Here is a 22,108-nt window from a genome sequence, read left to right as displayed (position 1 = left end):
ACATGTAAAATTTGAACTGTCTTATAACTGGGTCCCCTGACTTGTCATATTTGTAATGTAAATGAGTTCAGAGAGTGTGTGCTGGACACTTCTAAGATTAGAATGTTTGTGCTGGTTACAGGCTAAGTTATGCTCCATCTTTCCCTCTCCTGCTGCATGACCACACTTGTGTGTTGTCATCAATTCTAAGAGTATTTCCGTGCAGATAAGTAGTATATTACCTATACTGTGGCACACTAGAAACACATTTCCTGATATTTTTCATCTGGCTGATTTCTAATCTGTGTAACTACATGCACCTTCTGTAATTTCCTAGAAACTTTAATTATTTAAAGCTTGCTGTTCACTTGCTGTTAGCTCTGTAATATTGCATCTCTGGGGTAGAGAGTGGGTAAATGCAACCACTCTCTACCCCAGAGATGGCTGCATTTCACCAGTGTGGTTTGTATGTTATGGTCATAGAATAACTGGCAAAAAGTGCTGCCAGTTGTGTGTTTCTTTTCCTCCTGTTTTCATGGGCAATGCAGCACAACTGGAACAAACTTAACCTGAGATTGGTGTACCTTTCCCAGCTCTCCATTTCCCGGAGGCCACATGGGGAAGAATCCTTAATCACAGGGAATACTGGAACCTTACACTGTTGTTAGTAGTCAGGCTGGAGGGAATAATGATTTCTGATCTCCCTCACTAGTAACTTTGGATTAGTGATTTATTTCAAACTGCCTTGTGGTTGGGATAATGTATTGTAATATGCATGCTATATCTGAAATATTGAGAGGTTACAATATTGTTCCTATAGGGAAAGGGCATGGTCTTTCTATTACACCACTGCCGGCTGGTCACATGATAGGAGGCACAATTTGGAAGATTGTCAAAGATGGAGAAGAAGAAATTGTTTATGCTGTTGACTTCAACCACAAGAGGGAGATGTATGTACAACACAGCAAATCATTTTTTTTTTCAAATTTCAGTTAGTATTGCAATATAATTTAACAGTGCCTGATAATATTTCATGCCAGTGCAAGTATTTAAGATTGCAAACTTCACTTCAACTAAAATAGCTGGATTTGATGATGGCTATGTACAACAGAGCAGTAAGGTCTCTGTTTCCTCCTTCTCAAATCCTGTTTTCAATTTAATTGTAAGTTTTGAAACAGAAAATGTGCAGTGCTACCGTTGGGGAGAGGAGGGGATATCTCTCCTCCCAGTTGAAAAAGGAGAATAAAAAATATAAATAGTGTCTCTTTTTTTAATAAAAATAAAAAGAAGCAATCTTCTAAGAAGAAGACTAAGACAATGATAAATAACTGTCCCTTTTATCAGGGGAAAAACAACCATGCTAATGAGCCCCTGAATGCCAATATATGGTCCAACTTGTAATCAAGACTGCAGATGCGGTGGGAGTCAGGACAGACATAAATGTTGCATAGTAATCTAGGTACAAAATGCAGATACCAAAGGCTTCAGTGTGTGTGTGTGTGTGTGGGGGGGGGTAATGTGGGGGAGAAGGAGGGTTTGAATCTTAGATTTATATTTGTGGGAAATTGCAGTGTTAATTTTCTCCTTTGATCAAAATGTGATTACAGGGCAATTTTTGCTTGTAGGAGTATTCACAGCTGGTCTCATAAAGAAGTAATTCAAGAATAAGTGAAATGGGACAGGTATTTCTTAGACAATGAAAAAAAGTACATAGGTGACTTGGTGCTTAAAATGAGGAAATAATTATATTTAGATTATTGTGAAAATGTTTAAGATCCTTTAAAAAGAGAAGAGGGCAAATCTCCCTTCTCTTCCCCCCACTCCCACAAAAAAGAGAGATTATATTCTGTGTTGCTTTAGGAAGATTTTGTTTTAAATTAAAATGTGTCAAAGGGACAAATGGAGACAAGAATAAAATCAGAGTGGAAGAAGTTTGCAGACTTAAAACAAATTATTTGGGGTTTGTTTGTCTTAAACTAAATTTAAGGGGTAGTGAGAGGTTTCGGGGAAGGAAAGGCATGACAAGTAGAAGATGAAAGCAGGATGAAGTGCCATGCTTTTGGCCTAACAAAAAACTCTTCTTTCTAAACATGGCATAAGTACATGGTTATGAAGCCAGATCATCCATGTTCTAATACATTTTCTCTTAAGAAATATCATCCGATTCCTACGATAGAGTGGGTTTTTCAAGGTTTTTTGTTGTTGTTTATTAAAAGACAGTAAGAATCTAATTGAAAATATGCCAAATAATGGGGAATGCCAGTTCTGCACATTGAAAACTATCACATTGAGAACTATCTTATGACTTTTTTTGCCTTGTTGTTAGAAATACAAAAACTGAACTTGTGTGGCCTAACTTCTTTTTCTTCAGCCATTTAAATGGATGTTCTCTGGAAATGTTGAGCAGGCCTTCGCTGCTTATCACAGATTCCTTTAATGCTACTTATGTACAACCCAGACGGAAGCAAAGAGATGAACAACTGTTAAGTATGTATTTTGCCAAATCAGTTAAAGCAGTAGTCATTCTTTTTCAATTGAGTTATAAACTTCTACAACAAATGCAATATACATGAAAATTGAGAATCTTTAATTTTCTTTTAAGTTTCTGATTTATTTTTATTTTTTCTAACACTAGTGATCCTGTGAATAAACATATTTTCGGATAAGAAGTGATTGAGTCATGCTTGCTAAAATTGATTCAAAGACTTCATGTTTTGATCTAGCCTTAGCTTATCTGTTCCTGTGAGATAAGGAAGTAAATTTCAATAGTTCTTTGTGCTTCATTTAAAAAAAATCATTAAAATGGATTTAAAAAAAGAAATTACTATTAAATATTAAGACTGAGCCTTTCAAAGCTCTATAAAAGGGGCACAGCTCCCAAAATGGGAATTGTGCATCAATATCTCTTTGAAGCCGAGATTTTTCAGTGCTGCTTATTGTCAGTTAATCTTTGAGTTTAGTTTTCCTCTGATTATAGTTGATGTTTGGTAGAGAAAATAAAAATCTTTCTTCTCTTCTAATTGTGGTTCAATGTGCAGCTACTTGATTTTATTTATTTTTTTATTTCTCCCCTCCCATCCCACTCCAGCCAATGTCTTGGAGACGTTGCGAGGTGATGGAAATGTGTTAATAGCCGTGGATACAGCAGGCAGAGTTCTGGAACTTGCCCAACTTCTTGATCAGATTTGGAGAACAAAAGATGCAGGATTAGGAGTCTACTCTTTAGCACTTTTAAATAATGTCAGCTACAATGTAGTGGAGTTTTCTAAATCACAGGTGTGTTCTGATATTAAAATACAATTATGAAGGGGCTAATTATTTTCATTCTTAATGCTGCTTGATAACAGTAGGCTTATATAAGGACATGTAGTTCTGTTTAACAGGAAGAAAAATTTCTGTGTTACTGGTCTGACTTCCCTATTTCAGAGTGGGCACTCATGATCTAAATTCCCTCCATCAAGTAATATACAACCAGAATACTGCCAGTAGTATGACTTGATAGATAGGGAAATCCATTTTCTTTGTACCACATGATCTGTTAGCCTAAGTTGCAGGTGTGATAAAGAATATTTAATTTTTATACATAATATGTGATTGCCCACAAAGAGGTATTAGTAAAGAGACTGATTTGATGTGTGTGCATACTGCACCCGTCAACTTGAGAATCTCTAGAAGAACATTTTTTAATGTTGTCAAGTACAAGTATCGAGTTTGTATATCAGTTTTAGTTATTACAAAGTACCATGTAAAAATCTTACAGATGACTTAGCACTTTTTTCCAATACCCCCCTTAGGTTGAATGGATGAGTGACAAACTGATGAGGTGTTTTGAAGACAAGAGGAACAATCCATTTCAATTCCGTCATCTCTCATTATGTCATAGTCTTTCTGACCTGGCTCGAGTGCCTAGCCCAAAAGTCGTGCTTGCCAGCCAGCCTGATTTGGAATGTGGGTTTTCAAGAGATCTCTTTATACAGTGGTGTCAGGATTCCAAAAACTCTGTCATTTTAACTTATAGGACCACACCTGGGACGCTAGCACGATTTCTTATAGATAACCCTTCTGAAAAAGTTATAGATATAGAGGTAAGGAAATACGTTACAGTTCAGATTTTCTGATGTTTACAACTGTGTCAGTGTGTGCAAGACCTAGCTTAAATTTCTTTTCTGATTGTACTATTGAAAATTTTGTCTAGTTGCTGAGAGAATTCTTAAGCCACTTATTTCCTGACGTGTCAAACTGTAGTTACAGTTAAGCATGGCATCGTCAAACAAGAATAAGATCAAAAGTAGATTTTATGGTAGGGAATTATAATATATTAGCTGAAGGGCAAGGTTATAAAATCTGTAGCATAAGCATAGAAATTGCTAAAAATACCTTTCAAATCATAGAAGCGCACCCATGTTACAGTAAACAGAAAGTAATTGTACAGTTTCCTGTCGATGTTTAGATGGCAAGGTACATTAGCTTATTTGGACAAAAAAATCATTTGGAAAAAGAAAGTCAAGCTGAGTGAGGTTTATATAACACAAGAAATTTAAAAAGAAAATGAAGGGTGGAAAATAAAAGGGAATAGTTGACTTATACAGCTGATTTCAGTCATTTTTCATATTACACCTGCTCATGATTCTACCTGCCAAATTTTATGGGAGTGTACACATCTGTGACTTTAAAGGGGTTCTTTAGCAATTCCCATATAGATTCTGCAGCTTTCTTTTATAATTTCCTAAAAGCATAGAATGACACTAAATGCATTATTGACCTTGGGATACAGCATTATTTAGAAAAACGTATACTGTCGTATGCCTTCTTTAAAGCCAGAGCAAAATTTGCTACTGTTCCCTATAATAGTATTCAAGTTTGACATTCTGCTCTTGTTTGTCAGTTGCAAAGACAGGAAAACCAGAATACTAACACCAGATATTATTTGGGGGTGAATTTTTGCCCTGTTCAGTTACTGAAAGAAGGGGAAAAAATAATTCCCCCACTGTAAGTTACTAAATGAAGATCAGTTTCAATTTAGGAGTTTTGCAAAGTGAATCAGTTGATTTTTAATACAGTTTTACTATAACTATTTTATTGTTAAGCATGGTAATACTATATTTGCTCAATTTCCGCAGTACTAGGGATTTTATTTACATTTTAGAGTAAGTTACTGCTGAACTCAATGTGGGTGGCAGAATGTAGCCTTAATCACTTTGGTATCCTGATACTGATTATGACCGGGTAAAAGTTTTAATCGGTGCAATAGAAGGGGTATTAAAACTTCCAAATAAAAGTTACAGCTTGTTTGAAGTTGCTTACTCTAATGCAGTTTTTCCCCTCCTTATATTTTTACACACACACACGCACACACACACTTTTTCTTTTTAGTTGAGGAAACGTGTCAAACTTGAAGGGAAGGAACTTGAGGAGTACCTAGAAAAGGAGAAACTAAAGAAAGAAGCAGCTAAAAAGTTAGAACAGTCCAAAGAGTAAGTATATTTCTTATTAATGCAGTGGGCTCTTAATGCCAAAGACACAGCTTTCAAGTAACCAATATACCTTACTACCTTTTGGAAATAGCTGAAAATTGTAGCTTCCATAGGTGAAAATACAGTAACTCCCTCACTTAACGTCCTCTCGCTTAACGTTGTTTCGATCTTACGTCCCTGCTCAATGACAGAGCATGCTCCATTTAAAGTTTGTGCAATACTTCGCTATAAGGTTGTTTTGGCTGCCTGCTTTGTCAACAGCTGGCAGCCCCCCTATCAGCTCCCCTACACCCGCCCCCTTTACCCCCTCCCTCCACCTCCCGCCCTCCGGCAGACCCCGCGGATCAGCGCCTTCCCCCTCCTCCCCTCGCCTCTTGCCTGCGGCAATCAGCTGGCTTGCGGCATTCAAGGGGGGGGGCGGAGGAGCGAGGACTTGGTGCACAAGGCTCCCCCTCCCTCCCCTGGCTCCAGAACGGGAGGGGGAGCCTACGCGCGATGTCCTCGCTCCTGCCTCCTGAATGCTGCAAGCCAGCTGATTGCCGCTTGCAGGGGAGGGAGGGTGGAGGAGCGAGGACGCGGAGTAAGGGGGGGGGGAAGAGGCGGGTTAAGGGTGGGGGCTTGGGGGAAGGGGTGGAGTGAGCGGGCCGAGGGTTCAGCCCCCTGCCCCTGGTGCTTGCAGAGTAGGGGAAGTCGTCACTGCTACTGCACAGTGTGCTTCTCCTAGCCTACAGCACCTTCAGCCTCCTTGCCTGCCTCATCTTAGTTCTTCAGCAATAACTGATTTTAAATGTTTCTAAATGTTCATTAATTGCAAAATTGGGCATGTGACCATCTGAATGCAGGCAATGGCCAGCAAATGTTTGATATGTAACTTAAAATGAAATTTTATACGTGTGTGGATGGGTGTGTAAAATGAAACTTAAAAAAAAAATAACTTAAAATCCATTTTGGGGTAACATTTCAGGGTAGATATTGATTCCAGTGATGAGAGTGATGTTGAAGAGGATATTGATCAGCCATCAGTGCATAAAACTAAACATGACTTGATGATGAAAGGTGAAGGAAGCCGAAAAGGAAGCTTCTTCAAACAGGCCAAGAAGTCTTATCCGATGTTTCCAGCCCCAGAAGAAAGAATTAAATGGGATGAATACGGGGAGATTATCAAGTATGTTCAGGAAAAAATAGTAATATTATTTGTATAGTATTTTGTTTTTGAAGCACTTGCGACAGACCTGTGAAGTAGGTATTATCCCCACTTTAGACAAAGGATAACAGACAAAAATTAAGACAAGTTGCTGTAGGCCCCACAGAAAATTAGTGATAGTACCAGGAATGAAATTAAGAAGTTCTTCCTTTTTTCCTCCTGCTCAAGCCATTTAAATCATGCTGCCTCTCTAGGCACTTTCTTTATCCTAGAAGAGAGTAGTGATTAAATTCTCTTTCTGTTCAATGTGAACCTGATTTTTGTTTAAATTACACAGTCTGATTTGTAAACTTTAAAATGAAAAGGAGGGAAAACAGAAACCGCTGGCTTCCAACAAAGAGGATATCTGCCTTTTAAGGAACTCCGACTAAAAAGATAGAGAGAATCTTGCAGACTGTTGGCTGAATGTAAATGCCAGAAATTGGAATATCTAAAAGATATTAATCTGGAAGAAATATAGTTAATCTGGGGTGAAATATCCTTGAGCATGTTTAGATATTGTAATCTTAAAAGCATTTCTGCTGAGCTTATATACTTTTAATTGTAAAGCAACTCAATGGTAATATAGTGTAATAGTAAATATGGTTTGTGTAGCACCTAGAACCATGGTGCTACTTTAATACAAATAATTAAAAATTTCAACATTAGGCCTGAGGATTTCCTAGTTCCAGAGCTTCAAGCAACTGAAGAAGAAAAGAGTAAATTAGAATCTGGTCTGACAAATGGAGATGAGCCTATGGACCAAGATTTATCAGATGTTCCTACCAAATGTATTTCAGCAACAGAATCAATGGAAATAAAGTGAGTGATTTTTTTAGATAAACTGGAGGGCACTGTTTGTCAGGGATTCACAATTGAAATGGCTGATGCATTGCGAACAGTGTTTAGTTGCTTATGGTTTGTTTGTTTTTTCTCAAAAAAATATTTTTCAGGCTGAAACTTCATGATGGCTGCTTATTTTTTTTCCAAATCCAGAGGGAGATTTTTCTGGGGAACTGGAAGATATATATATTTTTTCAAGTTTGTGAAAAGGGTAGAAAAATCATTGAAATAGCTGCATGTATTTCAAGTATCACCTATTAAATCCCTTTTTTGTAAAGAAAACTAATTGAAAGAAAACTACATCAATGTAGCATTAATCATTATTTTATGACACCCAGAAGGATGCTAGGTGCCTTGTAGCACAGATGAAAAGACACAAAAGAAGACTTTGCCCCTTTCTCTTCCTCACCCCCACCTTAGATGGTGCTTGGGTGGTTTAAAGGACTGGGGAAGAATTCCACTGGTGCAAGCGCTACATTGGGCTGCCATATATGGCCCAACTGTGTCCTTCTCCCCACTCTCTTCCTCTTGCAGTCTCTGGCATTTTGGGGGGCATAGTGCACATAACTACTGCCATTCTGGCTTATGCTGCAAGCAACACTGGGGAGGCTTCTGTAACTTACAACAGACCCACCTCCTTAGGCTGCCTAAACTAGGCTGGGGGCCTGTTTTGAAATCAGGAAGGCACAAAGTGGCTTAAAGCTTCCTTTGGGCTGCACCTCTTGTGCTGCTTCTCCTGGAGGTGAGACAGAATTTGACTCGTGGTTCCTACTCGGAAGAGTTTAGTCTACTTTTATACATGATGTGGGATAGGGCAGGAGAGGGAATGGGAAAGGAAAAGCAAGTGTTACAGCAATAAGACAACATAATTATTCTCTCAAAATTTAGGACAAAGCATTAATTATTTTTTTTCTTTTAAAATCAAATTAGAGCCAGAGTTACATACATAGACTATGAAGGACGCTCAGATGGTGACTCCATTAAAAAAATCATTAACCAGATGAAGCCACGACAGTTGATCATTGTCCATGGTCCACCTGAGGCCAGCCAGGACCTTTCAGAGTCTTGCAGAGCTTTTGGTGGGAAAGATATTAAAGTTTATATGCCTAAACTGCATGAAACTGTAGATGCAACCAGTGAGACTCACATCTATCAGGTAAGATGGTGGAATTCATCAATTGTATGAGTACTGAGGGATCTGAGAGCTCTACATTGATCAGATTATGTCATTATTTGGCTGTGCCTTTTGGAGGGAAAGATGATAATGGTATGAGCACTTACATCTACTTAAGACAATTAACTTGTTTCTGCGGAAAGATGGAAACATTTCCATTATAATCTTGTAGATATTACATATGTTATACCTACACATTATTAATGTAATCACTACATTAATAGACGTTTAAGATTACATATTTAAGCCTGCAATTATAAAGTGCAAAAGGAAAGTATCTCATTCAACTTGCTCTGCTGAACACATTGTCTATATTTAGATATCCATTTGAGTCCCAGTCCTGCATTCCATGTATATCCAAAATTCTTATTGAAACTGCTATAAGAGTTTTGGGTGCAAAAGAAATAGCCCAAGTAGTAACTGAAAATATGCATGTCAAGTAAGAGCAACTTAATTTTACTAAAAACCTTAACTATACCATTACTGTGTGTGTGTGTGTGTGTGTTTCCCTCTGTGTGTGTAACATGAAAAAAACTAGAGAAATTGCCTGAGCATGTCAGCATTTTAGATGGTTCCAACTAAGCTTTGAAGCAGAGATCTAATGGAGGGGCAATGGGGCTAGAGAGAAAAGTACATACCTCAGTTTAAAGGGAGCGGTGTATAAAAGAGAGTAAGCGAGAGCTGATTGGAGAAACTCCAAAGGAAATCCAAACTGAAATGCTTCTCAAAATTGTTGGGTGGTTTTTGTTTTTGTTTTTAGAAAACCAGGGTAAAGTTCTAACAGTATTGAAACATCTCATTTCAGCTGTTCTGGAATAAAACATTATGATTTTTCATTTTGAAAAAACTTCTTATAATTTTGTATTATAATAAAAAATGTCAAAATTGCAAAATGTTTTGATGGATCTGAAACAGATTTTTTTTTTGGAGTTTTCCTTTATGGAGAGCTTTAGAACTTTCAAGTCTCATTCTAATTCAGAAGAAAATCAGATTTCAAAATCAGTCACAGAACAAATTTTCTGCTCTCTGCATAGTGCTAGTTCATGCCTTTGCAGTATTAACATCTGAAAAAGAAACAGATGGGGGGGCATCAGAAGAAGAAATCAAATTTGTTTTTTGGGAGGATTGTGATGTGTGTTTATAACGAAACCTTTGCAAGTCTCCTTCATGCACTTGATCCCAACAGCAGCATCTGGGGCTGGGAATACAATGCCACTGTGAATAGTGATGTCTCAGAAAAGGCAGGTTTTTACTAGAATCTGTTAAAGTCTTAGATTCTAGTTGAATATGGTTAAAAGTGATGTTTTAGTCACTTACGGTTTAGATTTTTAATGTTTTCCCATCATGACTGGTAAAGAGCTACATAAGTGCCATTTTAATGTAAAGTTGATAAGTTGTGTGGCTTTTTTTTTTTTTCTTTTTAAATCTCTGCAATAATTCAAATAGCAGAAGGAACCATTCTTAAACATCCCAAGACCAATCAAGGATAGTTTGTCCTACAGAAAAATATTTCAGATTAAAAATATGTGAAAAGGAGAGTTACAATGAAAGTCTCTCCTTAACCTAACAAGATCTTGCTGTCTCAAAAGCCACAGTCTGATCTGTTTATCTTTACCAAGAAAGAGCACTAACGTTGGTTTGTTTTTATCTGCTGCTTTCCAAACCAATTGTCAGGTGCAAGCTGTGTGTACTCTTCTGTCACTTAGTGTTGTGCCTTATTGCTGGGTTTTTTTTTCCAAAGAGTGTGATGGATCCAAACAACATGGTGTCATAATGAATGGGGAAATTATTAATTTTAAAAAAGTTTTGTGTTAAGAGCCTGTGAAATGTGCTGTCAGGTTTGCTTATGTAAATAAGTCATTACAGTTTTTGTCTGTGTGCACCTTAGGTCAGGTTAAAAGATTCTCTGGTCAGCTCCCTTCAGTTCTGTAAAGCGAAAGATGCAGAACTAGCTTGGATAGATGGTGTCCTGGACATGCGGGTTTCAAAAGTGGACACCGGAGTCATTCTGGAAGAAGGAGAGCTGAGAGAAGATGGAGAAGACTTGGAAATGCAAGTGGATATGCCTTCTTCTGACTCCAGTGTTATAGCACAGCAAAAGGCTATGAAGAGTTTGTTTGATGATGATGATAAGGAAGTATGTGAGGAGAGTGAGATCATTCCTACTCTAGAACCACTGCCACCACATGAGGTAGAAAAGCTTTTGCCTTCCCTTGGCTACATGCTCTTTTATATTTGTGGGGATTTGAGTTTTATATTTATGGGGATGATTTGCAGGTATAGTTTTTTCAACATTTAAAGCCTGACTTTAAGCGGGACTTATTCAGATAAAAGTCTCATTAAAGTCAGGAGCTTTGCTTGAATAAAGCCTCCAGTATCGGACTGTTCGTGTTGTAAATTGGTGTCTTAGGGTTTATTTTCACTATGGGTGTAAGTCGACCTAAATTACGCTACTCCAGCTATGTAGCTTAGGTCGACTTACCCTAGTGTCTTCACTGCGCTGCGTCGACAGGAGATGCTCTCCCCTCAAATTTCCTTACTCTTCTCGGAGAGCTGGAGTACCGGGGTCGACCAGAGAGCGCTCTGCCATCGATTTAGCGGGTCTTCACTAGACCTGCTAAATCGATCGCTGCTGCATTGATTGCAGCAGCGTCTATCTCCCCATATTGAAGACCAGCCCTTAGTGTGATTTTTACAGTTGTTACACAGCTACTGCTTTCTTTGTTCAGGATGTGAGCTCTTCAAGACAGAGAATGCCTCTCTATTATATATAATATACAGTGCCTACCACAATGTGACCCTAATCTCAGATGGGGCTTCTAGGTACTGATGCAATAAAATTTTCTATTTATTATGTGACCTGTGCACTTACCATACGTGGCTTTGGAAATCAGTTGGTATTTGGGTTGTCAAACAATTAAAAAAATAAATTGCAATTAATCCTGAGATTAAAAAAATAAATTGCGATTAATCGCAGTTTTAATTGCACCATTAAACATTAACATAATACCATTTATTTAAATATTTTTGGATATTTTCTATATTTTCAAATATAGGCAGGGGGCTTGGGGCTTCAGCCCTGCTTGGGACTCGCTCGGAGCTTGCATGGGGCTCCAGGCTCAAGCCTCCACCCCTACACCAGGCTCCGAGCTGAGGCTTCAGCCCCTTCACTGCCAATGCCTTTCTCCCCTTCCCCTCCACCCAGAGGTATGCAATTAATGTGTTTAAAAAATTAACGCATTAATTTTGTTTTCAGTTAATCGCAGGCATTAGCTGTGATTAATTGACAACCCTAGTTAGTAACACTCCTTGGATTTACTCTTAAATTTCATCTGACACTATGGTAAATGTTTCCTTACCATATGTAGGTTAAAGATAGACACATGCACAAATATCATTTCAAAAAGAAGCACCTAACTGACGAGCAGAAGATCAGACAGTGCAATTCTTAATAGCACTCTTCGTCCTTAGTCCTCAAATACTTTTGCGTATTTGGGTAGATATCATTAACTCCTTTTAAAAAAGAGAAAACTGAGACGTACAGATATTAAGGGTAAGGTCTTGTGCTGTAACTCTTAGCCCAGATGGATGTAGGTTGCTACCTTTGTATCTTCCCACACCAGTACTGCTGAGGGCCTCTGTATCCCTTGGAGCATAACTTGGGAAGGCACCTAGGGCTATCTAAATTATGGCAGCCTCCCTGGTCTGTGCTATGAACCACAGTGTTGATTGTTGGGGCACCGCTCCCAGCACACCCCTTGCCCCAGGGCTTGTGAGCAGGTCCTACAAGGGCAGCCTTATGGCTGTCTGACACAATGCCTATGTAGGGGGAAATCCTCTCTTGGCTAGATCCAGGACTTATAGGGCTCTTTCATCTGGCATAAAAGGGCTTGAGTATGGGTGAGAATCTCACCCTAGTAGACTTTGCTAAGATCACAGAGCTTGAAAAGGAAACCAGAGTTTCCCATGCCCTGTCCTGCAGGTCCATGCTCCAAGCAGAGACCAGGAGTTGCGAGTGAGGAGGCCTTCTTAAAATCATTACACCTATCAAAGGGGAAATCAAATAAATTAGGGCTGTCGATTAATCGCAGTTAACTCACACTATTAACTCAAAAAAATTAACTCGTGATTTAAAATATTAATCGTGATTAAACTCAGTTTTAATCACACTTTTAAACAATAGAATGCCAATTGAATGGATTTTTGGATGTTTTTCTACATTTTCAAATATTTTGATTTAAATTACAACACAGAATACGAAGTGTGCAGTGCTCACTTTATGTTGATTTTATTACTAATATTTGCACTGTAAAAATGATAAAAGAAACAATATTTTTCAATTCATCTCATACAAGTACCATAATGCAATCTCTTCATTGTGAAAGTGCAACCTACAAATGTAGATTTATTTTTTTGTCACATAACTGCATTCAAAAATAAACCAACGTAAACCTTTAGAGCCTACAAGTCCACTCAGTCCTACTTCTTGTTCAGCCAGTCACTCAGACAAACAAGTTTGTTTACATTTGCAGGAGATAATGCTGCTAGGCGTTCACATGGCACTTTTGTAGCAGGCATTGCAAGGTATTTACATGCCAGATGCACTGATTCATATGTCCCTTCATGCTTCAACCACCATTCCAGCGGCATGTCCATGCTCAATAATGACCCAAGTAGTGCAGACCGATGCATGTTCACTTTCATCATCTAAGTCAGATGCCACCAGCAGAAGGTTGATTTTCTTTTTTGATGGTTAGGGTTCCGTAGTTTCCGCATCGGAGTGTTGCTCCTTTAAGCCTTCTGAAAGCATGACTCCACACCTTGTCCCTCTCAGATTTTGGAAGACACTTCAGATTCTTAAACCTTAGGTCCTGCTGTAGCTATCTTTAGAAATTTTTGTACATAATTCGACATTTGTATGTTCAACTTTCATGATAAAGAGTTTGCACTACAGTACTTAAGTGAATTGAAAAATACTATTTTTTTTTTACAGCACAAATATTTGTAATAAAAAATAAAGTGAGCACTGTACACGTATTCTGTTATAATTGAAACAATATATTTGAAAATGTAGACAAAATCCAAAAATATTTAAATAAATGATATTCTATTATTGTTTATAGTGCAATTAATCGCGATAATTTTTTTTAATCACTTGACAGCCCTAGAATATTTTTTTCCCCAATCGTATGCTGAGTTACTTTATTATAAAGGCTTCATAAAAATGTTTTACTAAAATCTTTAGAAGATTTCTTCTTTGTACTTTATTCATTGAAAGGTTATTGGACATCAGTCTGTTTTCATGAATGAGCCAAGACTGTCTGATTTTAAACAAGTTCTTCTGCGAGAAGGAATTCAAGCTGAATTTGTAGGAGGGGTGCTTGTGTGCAACAACCTAGTGGCTGTTCGTAGGGTAAGTATGTTTTAAAAAATATCTAGAATATATGCAATGCATTGTGTATCTCCCTCACCACTTCACTGTCAAGATAATAGATTTAAGTATGTTTTTTGTTTCAGACTGAAACAGGGCGCATTGGATTGGAAGGCTGTCTTTGCCAGGACTTCTATAGAATAAGAGATCTTTTATACGAGCAATATGCCATTGTCTAAAGGAGATGCTGTGAAGATGTCTTTACTTGAACTTTAAAAGACAGTGGAGATTTCTACCTTTTTATTTTTGCGGGTATCTTTTTGTAATTTTCTAATTTCTACAGAGAATACTGATTCTTCAGAAAAGCTAGACATCAAAATCCAGTAAACTAACCTAAACCGGTAAATAATTGCTACCACAGTTCTATGTAAGACATCTCTTAGTACATTCCACATTGTTGGCTTTCAAACTGTTGAAGATTATTGTTGCAAATACCATTGGTATGCTATAACTGAGATTGACAGTTTCCTTTATGAACTTTCTTCCAAGAAGGATTTAACTAGTCATAAACATGCTCTTTGACATGACATGGCATTCCAAGTCTCTGCCTAAGAATGCAAATGTATAAAAAGAATCAATTTTCCTATTTTAAAAATATAAGAAAGGGTTGTCTTTGATTTTTGTGGGGAGGTTCTTCTACTGAACAGTAGAAGTTTCAGTAAAAAGTTTCTAGGCCATTGAAAATTGGCCAAGTGCTTAATAGTGACTTTCCTGCAATGGTTAATATGCACCCTTGTTAATACTGTAACTGCTTCATGCTACTGATTGATACAGTACATCATAAGATATTGTGAAATAAAATTTCAGTTTCCTGGGTCAAAAAGCCAGCTTTAAAATGTTATAAGGTACTTTAATACAGAATGACTGGAAAAACAAAAGTTGTCTTACAGATCTGCTAACCACATGTTTTTGCATTTTCTAGCTACTGTATATGTATAACTTCTAGTTGTTGCAATCTGTTATGCCAATTATACCTATCTTTTCAGAATTTTGATTTTAATACTTTCAAGAAAAAAAACACCTGCATTCTGTTACTTATAATAAGCAGTGCACAGTGAGCTAAGTTCAGGAAGGTATTCTGTCCTTAACTCTGAATTCTTCGCTTTGTGGATTTATCCCCTTGGTACGAGGTTTCATACTACTTGTTTTTCCTATTGCTGGCAGTGGGATTACAGCCACTGGTACCAAAAATTGTTAGATTTTTAGCTGAATATGAACAGTCTTGGGTCACTTACCTTCTTACATTTCTGAATTGAAAACAGTGATGGAACACATGCAGAGCACTGGTCTATTAATGAGAAATTACTTTTTTATTCTCGACCTTTGGTTTTAACCAGTGTTTGAAATTATTTTTTGTTTATTATAACAACGGGTGTCTTAAACTTGAGTTCTGCTTTCATTTGTTTATTTAAAAAAAAAGGCAAACAAAACTTTTAATGAAATATGGGCAAAAACCAGCTCTGTGGGCTGCTGCTGAAGTGAAGATTAGTTTGTTATTCATTCTTGACTATTAGGCATTTTATAGCTATTCTTCAAGTTGTCTGTTTATACTGTTTAAAAGTTGGAATAGGAACTTAAAAGAAAACTGGGATAAGCATTCAGAAACTTCTGATATTAGATGTAAAAATGTGTAATGCATTCTAAAATATGATTGAGAGGAAATATATGTATTTTGATACACACAAATTCCTGACTAGAAATAATGAGAGATCTGCAGTACTTGGGGGCTGAACCCAAGTTTCTTCATTCTCCTCTCCTTGCTTACCACCACTTCATGGAATTTGGAGGAAATACCATGAAGGAATTTTAAGTAAGTAGGTTTTTTTATGGGAAAGAAATGTAGGACCACGCCTTTTAATATAAAATGTAATGAAGATTTCTATAATCATCAGTCTCCATAACCTAAGTTGAGGTTTACCTTGAAGCTAAATGACTTTCATGTTGGTGAAACGCTAATTTTTATTCTTTCTGCTTTAACTCAACTCAAATACACTACCAAAGTTGAAAATTTTCTCCTCCCCCACCCCCTTGGTCAATATTGAGAATTGTTTAAGGCAAAAGATTCAGGGAAGCCTTTGCAAATAAATTTTAACAGCGGGAAGGAGAATATGCCCAGTATTAAACTGGCATGGAAAGGTTCTTATGAGAACACTTGAGAGCAATCCTTTGGTAGAACTATGCTGGAAAATTGGGATGTCTGGTACCCCTGATCTAATTGTAATTGTAGTCAGACACTTCTTCATTTGATATAAACAAGCAAAGAGACAACCCCTTTGGGTCCCAACTGTCAGAAAAGTTCTACCATAAAACTCATTGCTACTATGCCGAATCAAAAGCACTCTGATGTAGCAAGGCACAAAAAAGTGTGTGAATTTTCCAGTTGGGAAAGGAAGCATTTTGCCTTTGGAGAACATTTTAAGGTCAGGCATAAGTTTTTGGGTTTTTTTGTTTTTTTGTTTTTTTAAGGCTTTCAGTAAGATTCAAGATAGAAGCAGCTAGAAGCTTGTATAGTACTTTACACTCCATGGTTGTTACTGATATTTTATTTTTTAAAATTTGTTAAATTAATTTAAAGCCTTTATGCTGTGCTGTTAAAGACATCTGTCCAGTCAGGAGGATGAAATCAGTTTTTTTGTTTTGTTTTTTAGTTCATACGAAGCACCACAATGTTTGTTTTTTTTCCACCCTTTAAAAATAATGGTTGTTGGGGAGGGGTTGGTTTTTCTTTTTAATTGGATGGTGATTTGAGGTATAGGGCTCAATCCCCAAATCATCTGTGTCAGGGATTACTATTTAAATTAATGGAAGTTCCAAGTGCACTGTGCACACAGTAAATGACATTACTCATCAAAATATTTTAAAATGTTTAGAATTTTGTAAAGTATCAGTGTAAGGTAAGTTATAAATATGGAGGTCTAAAGACCTTTTCCTGTGTTACAGAGAAGCTTTCTGGTTGAAAAGACATCTGAGTTTAAAGAATAAACATTTTTGGTTCAAAAGCAAGTGTTCATCATTCTGAGGCTCTGTTTTGTAATAGAATCTGTAGAATAGTGACTCCTGAGTCTGGTATACCCAGAATTGGGCAATTAACTGGACCTGACATCTAGATATACTCATTTTTAGAAAATGCTGCTTTTTTCTCTCTCTCTGTTTCCAGCAAGGTTGAATACACCCATGTAACAAGTGAAGCTTTTTATAGAGAATTTTCTATGGTGAAGTCTGTTTCCTCAAGGTACAATGTCCAACTAGACTAAACTTCTTACTTTGTGTGAGATAATGGTTGGTACACATTATGAATTATTGATGTTTATCATATTGCATGACCCATCATGGCCAAATTATGGAAGAGATCATTGCATTCTGCCTGCCTAAATTCCCCTAATTTTATAAGTTACTTTTCACTTCCCTGCCCTAAAAATTATTTTGTGTACCATTGCCTTGTTGTCACATTGTACTGCAAAGATGGTTGCATTTCAGTGGTGGCTTTAGATGATCCAGGTTTTTTTGTGTGCAACACTTTGATATTAGTAAACAGTGGGGGGGGGGGAAAGATTTAGAGAAAAAATATATGCAATATATATATAGATAGCTAGATACTGCTGGGGAATCTTTTCTTTCAAGGGAGCCAGGTTTAGTCCCTGGCATATAGTTACCTGAGTTAACAAAAATTTGGTTGGTACTTCTCAGGCAGAGCTCCAGGGCTAACCACTAGATGTGAATGTTTGTTTAGTGAGGGTAGTTTTGACATATCTAGTGAGGAAGGGGAGACTGAAATTTCCAGATCTACCTCCAAAGCAAAGTGTCCAGTTGTCTTTGAAGAATGTTCCTAGTGTTGGAAAGAATTTAGGAATTAGTCAACAGAAGATGAGAACTTGTTCCCACTAAATAAGTCAGCCATATTCTTAAATACTGAGATTCTTTTATACTACAAACACTCATGACATAGAAAACCTTAAGGAAGATATTCTTGTGCTGGTGGGTGGTTCCTAGCATCTTTCCTCCACTTTTTATTTCCCCAGAAACATGCTTAACCCCTATAATTATTCATTAGCTATTTTACATTTGTATTGTAAATATGTATATAATGTATATTTAGATTTGCTACCTAGCAAAAATGCAGAAGAGGATAAGTCTTAGAACAGGGGTCCTCAAACTTCATTGCACTGCGACCTTCTGACAACAAAAATTACTACACAACCCCAGGAGGGGGGACTGAAGCCTGATCCAGGGTGAGGGGGCCAAAGCTCAAGCCCCACCACCCGGGGCGGGGGGGGGGGGGGAAAGTGGAAGGCCAAAGGCTTCAGTCCCAGGCTGGTGGGATATAATCTCAACCCTGCTGCCCCGGGCCAAAGCAAGTCTAAGCCAGCCCTGGTAACCCCATTAAAACAGGGTCCCGACCCACAGTTTGAGAACCGCTGTCTTAAAAAATGCATTTTTAAAAATCCATGGATGGAGATTTGGGGGACTAGATTTTAATCCTACTGTGCACCATCAAACTGTACACTCATGGACAATGATAATTTGCCACTGTAATGTTAAGTAAAATAAACTACATTTGTTTTTCCAAGTGAGATGTCTGTTGAACCACTAGCTGTTTTCCTTGAAAAAAGGTATCCATAGAAACCTAAAATGTTATGGGAGACAAGCTCAATATGAGAGGTTTAAGCAGTAATCACCTGTTGTTGCATAATCCTCTTAGGTGGTGATGTAGTCTGGAACTGTGGCTCAACAGCTGAATAATAATGAGCTAAGCAACTGCTGAAATTGCTTGCCAAAGGCTAGTTTGTACTGCAAGTTTGGTAAATGGGAATTACAGTAAATAAAGGGTTCTTGATTTCAGTGATATAAATTGTAACTAATTAAGCACTACTAATCCTCATGAGGAGGATAGGTCCCTTAAATGCTCTTGGCCAAGATGGTTAGGGATGCTGCCCCATCCTCCAGGTGTCTCTAGACCTCTAATTGCCAGAAGCTGGAACTGGATGATGGGATGGCTCACTTGAAATTGCGGTGTTCTGTTCATTCTCTCTAAAGCATCTAGCACTGGCCACTATCAGAGACCGGATGCTGGGCTGGTATAGCCATTCTTACATTTTCCATGCAGATTTTCCAGATTGAGGCAAATTTATGTAAGGTCTGATCCTGAAATAGTCTAAAGAAATTTAGATTTTGTTTTTTGGAATTGACAATAAAACCTTTGTGACTGTGTTGGATTATACAGCCCATCCCTTTCTATGTTTCAGGCAGAAATTTTGACATCTGCTTTCTGTCCTTTTTAACCCTATAGAAGAGACACTAAAGGGAAAAAGTTGTTTATGTAGTACATAGAATTTTGGCCACCTACGGTAAATATATACATTAAAATAAATACTGTGCTTTAGTCTTTGTCTGCTAATAGTGATTGAACCTGTCAAACTATGGTAACTCACATCTCTAATGTAAAGTGATTGTGAGAAGGATTTGGAATAGTTTGCCCTTTCCACTACTATGTGTTGCATTTGTATAGTTATTTCAGTCTATGTAGAAGTCTCTAGCATTCTGTGTGCCTTTGGTATAAATTGCAAAAAAACAAATACCCCTCCCCCACCTGTTAAAATTAACTGCTCCGCTCCTACCAGCAGCCACCAATAATACCCAACCTACAAGACAACTTGCTTTAAAGAGCCTATTCCCAAACAAACCTTAATTCTCAAGACCCAAGTATAAATAGATATGAAGATCAACAAACCAGGCTATCTTAGCACATTCCAATGCTGCGGGCCCCTCACAGCAAACCCTTTCCTTCTAGCCCTCTTCAGTCAACACTGCTGCTCATAACTATGGTAGACGGCTTTTCTCCATGTGCTGTGCTTTTACACAGGACAGTCCCAAGTCATTTAGGGCTGTATAGGTCAAAATAAGGACCTTAAACTTCACCTTGAAACCAAGAGGCAGTCAGCATAGACCACAGATGTCATGTGCTGCTGTCAAAAAAAGCTCTTAATAACTGGATTGCCAGATTTCATATTTTCATAAAATAAACCCAAAGGGGTTACTTAAGGGTAGTCCCATGTAAAGCCAATTGCAGAAATCCAATCTTTGGGAAGCTACTTCTCCTTCTCTTCTTCCTTATAGAACAATAATCATTGTAACAACACTGTTGTTGTGGACCATTACTGTAAGTAATGGAAAATCTGTTAGGGTAAGTATTTGTAATGCACTTATTTCAGGTGTTTATGGTAACCAAGCTTCTCAGTAACTAATTTTGAGATCAGATGGGCTGCATGCCCTTCTTCAACACTAATAGTCCCAAATGTTGTAGTAATACTAGAAGACGCTACAATATTTTGGGAGAGAGAATTCCATTTCTTTCTGCCTATGAGAATTGATATGTTTTGATGATAGCCACTGTTAAATCCCAACAAAGGGGAGCACCAGGCTAGACAGTTGTAGGCTGTCAGTCTCTGCTGAAAGGAACTAAAGCTTTAGCTTTCTCTCCCCACCCCACTGAGCTGTACAAAAGTGATGACAGCATTAAACTAGTCTCTGTGTCTCTAGAAGTGCTGATGCTTTAGACCAGGGGTAGGCAACCTATGGCATGGCACGCAAACTGATTTTCAGTGGCACTCACACTGCCTGGGTCCTGGCCACCGGTCCGGAGGGCTCTGCATTTTAATTTAATTGTAAATGAAGCTTCTTAAACATTTTAAAAACCTTATTTACTTTACATACAACAATAGTTTAGTGTTATGTTATAGACTTCTAGAAAGAGACCTTCTAAAAACATTAAAATGTATTACTGGCATGCAAAACCTTAATTTAGAGTGAATAAATGAAGACTCGGCACACCACTTCTGAAAAGTTGCCGACCCCTGTTTTAGACTATGGTTTTTCAAACATCTGCATGATGTGGTTCCCAACTTCTAGAGATGGCAAATGTTTATTGATATCTTCCCTCCCGTTTGCAATTCTATAACATGCCTGTGGAAACTACAGCAGTTAATTACATGGAAAAATAACATTAGGAAAGTATTTATGTATTTTCAGCTGTCTGTTAATGTATTAGCAGCTGCAAACGAGGAGAGCCAGCACCATGTGATGAGCCAGCTCTCTCCAGACAATCAGCAAGTACTCCACAAACCACAGTCTGGGAATCTCTGCTTTTAAAAATTGAGACACACTTTCCTCTTCTGCTGCCCCTGAAGCAGTTGCACAGCTGGTTGAGCATGCTGCCAGTCATCTCTCCAGCTGTGGCACTGAAAGCCTGCCAGGTTGCTCTGTACTATTGCACCACCCATGGAAATGTGCTGCTGCATTCAATAGCATACAGATAAATGAGAAAAATCGGCTTTGCTTCCCCCATGCATTTCATTGGGTCAAATAAGTTAACATGTCATTAAAAAAAAACACAAAAACCTACTGCAATCTGTTTTCCTAACACATCAGATAATCAGACTGTATGAGCCAGACAGTTCAGAGTCCTTTAGCCCCTCCTCTACCCGCATGGATTCATATAGGGCCAAATCCTGGATCCACTGTACTCTGGCAAAATTCCCACACTTGAGTGGGCGCAGGATTTGACCTATCCTTTGTAGCTTGTCAGTTATGTAATTTTATTATGCTTCAATTTTTTTTCATAATCCCCATGATTTTACTAATGCATGATATTGCAAATGCACTACAAAATTAGCCAATGGACTTTAAATCATTTGAGTACCTCTAAACCTCATAAGCTGATTAAGAGTGTGAAGGTTGTTGTTTTTATGTAACTAGATCTAAATTTAATTTTTATTACAGTCGAAAGAACACTGCTATTGCAAGCCATGGTCCTTATCCTGTTCCTTTTGGAGTTAATGGCTAAATCACTGACTCCGCAATGATTGGTGCACATTCTTGAATGTCATCAAGAACGATACTCAAAACAGACTGCAGTAACCCCGTATTGACAGCCCCAGATTTCACCAAGGAATTCATCCTAGAGACAGATGCAGCCGAGGTGGGCTTAGGGGCCGTCCTGTCGCAGATGGTTGGGGAAGAGGAACACC

General features: G+C 37.9%; 1 protein-coding gene across 1 annotated transcript in view; it reads left to right on the top strand.

The window, feature by feature from the left end:
- CPSF2 (cleavage and polyadenylation specific factor 2) overlaps nucleotides 1-19,297 on the top strand; it is a 30,540-nt gene extending 11,243 nt beyond the window's left edge. The window contains exons 5-15 of the mRNA XM_034768070.1: nucleotides 800-929; nucleotides 2,351-2,466; nucleotides 3,068-3,255; nucleotides 3,774-4,064; nucleotides 5,353-5,453; nucleotides 6,418-6,618; nucleotides 7,306-7,458; nucleotides 8,410-8,635; nucleotides 10,542-10,844; nucleotides 13,932-14,066; nucleotides 14,171-19,297. Coding sequence (XP_034623961.1) covers nucleotides 800-929; nucleotides 2,351-2,466; nucleotides 3,068-3,255; nucleotides 3,774-4,064; nucleotides 5,353-5,453; nucleotides 6,418-6,618; nucleotides 7,306-7,458; nucleotides 8,410-8,635; nucleotides 10,542-10,844; nucleotides 13,932-14,066; nucleotides 14,171-14,263 — 1,937 coding nt within the window. The 3' untranslated portion in view covers nucleotides 14,264-19,297. The remainder of the gene's footprint in view (nucleotides 1-799; nucleotides 930-2,350; nucleotides 2,467-3,067; nucleotides 3,256-3,773; nucleotides 4,065-5,352; nucleotides 5,454-6,417; nucleotides 6,619-7,305; nucleotides 7,459-8,409; nucleotides 8,636-10,541; nucleotides 10,845-13,931; nucleotides 14,067-14,170) is intronic.
- The last annotated feature ends 2,811 nt before the right edge of the window (nucleotides 19,298-22,108 follow it).

This window comes from Trachemys scripta, chromosome 4 (genome assembly GCF_013100865.1).
Source record: "Trachemys scripta elegans isolate TJP31775 chromosome 4, CAS_Tse_1.0, whole genome shotgun sequence".
Taxonomy (NCBI): domain Eukaryota; kingdom Metazoa; phylum Chordata; order Testudines; family Emydidae; genus Trachemys; species Trachemys scripta.
The sequence above is the reverse complement of the archived record's forward strand: the minus strand, read 5'-3'. Positions and strand labels throughout refer to the sequence as shown.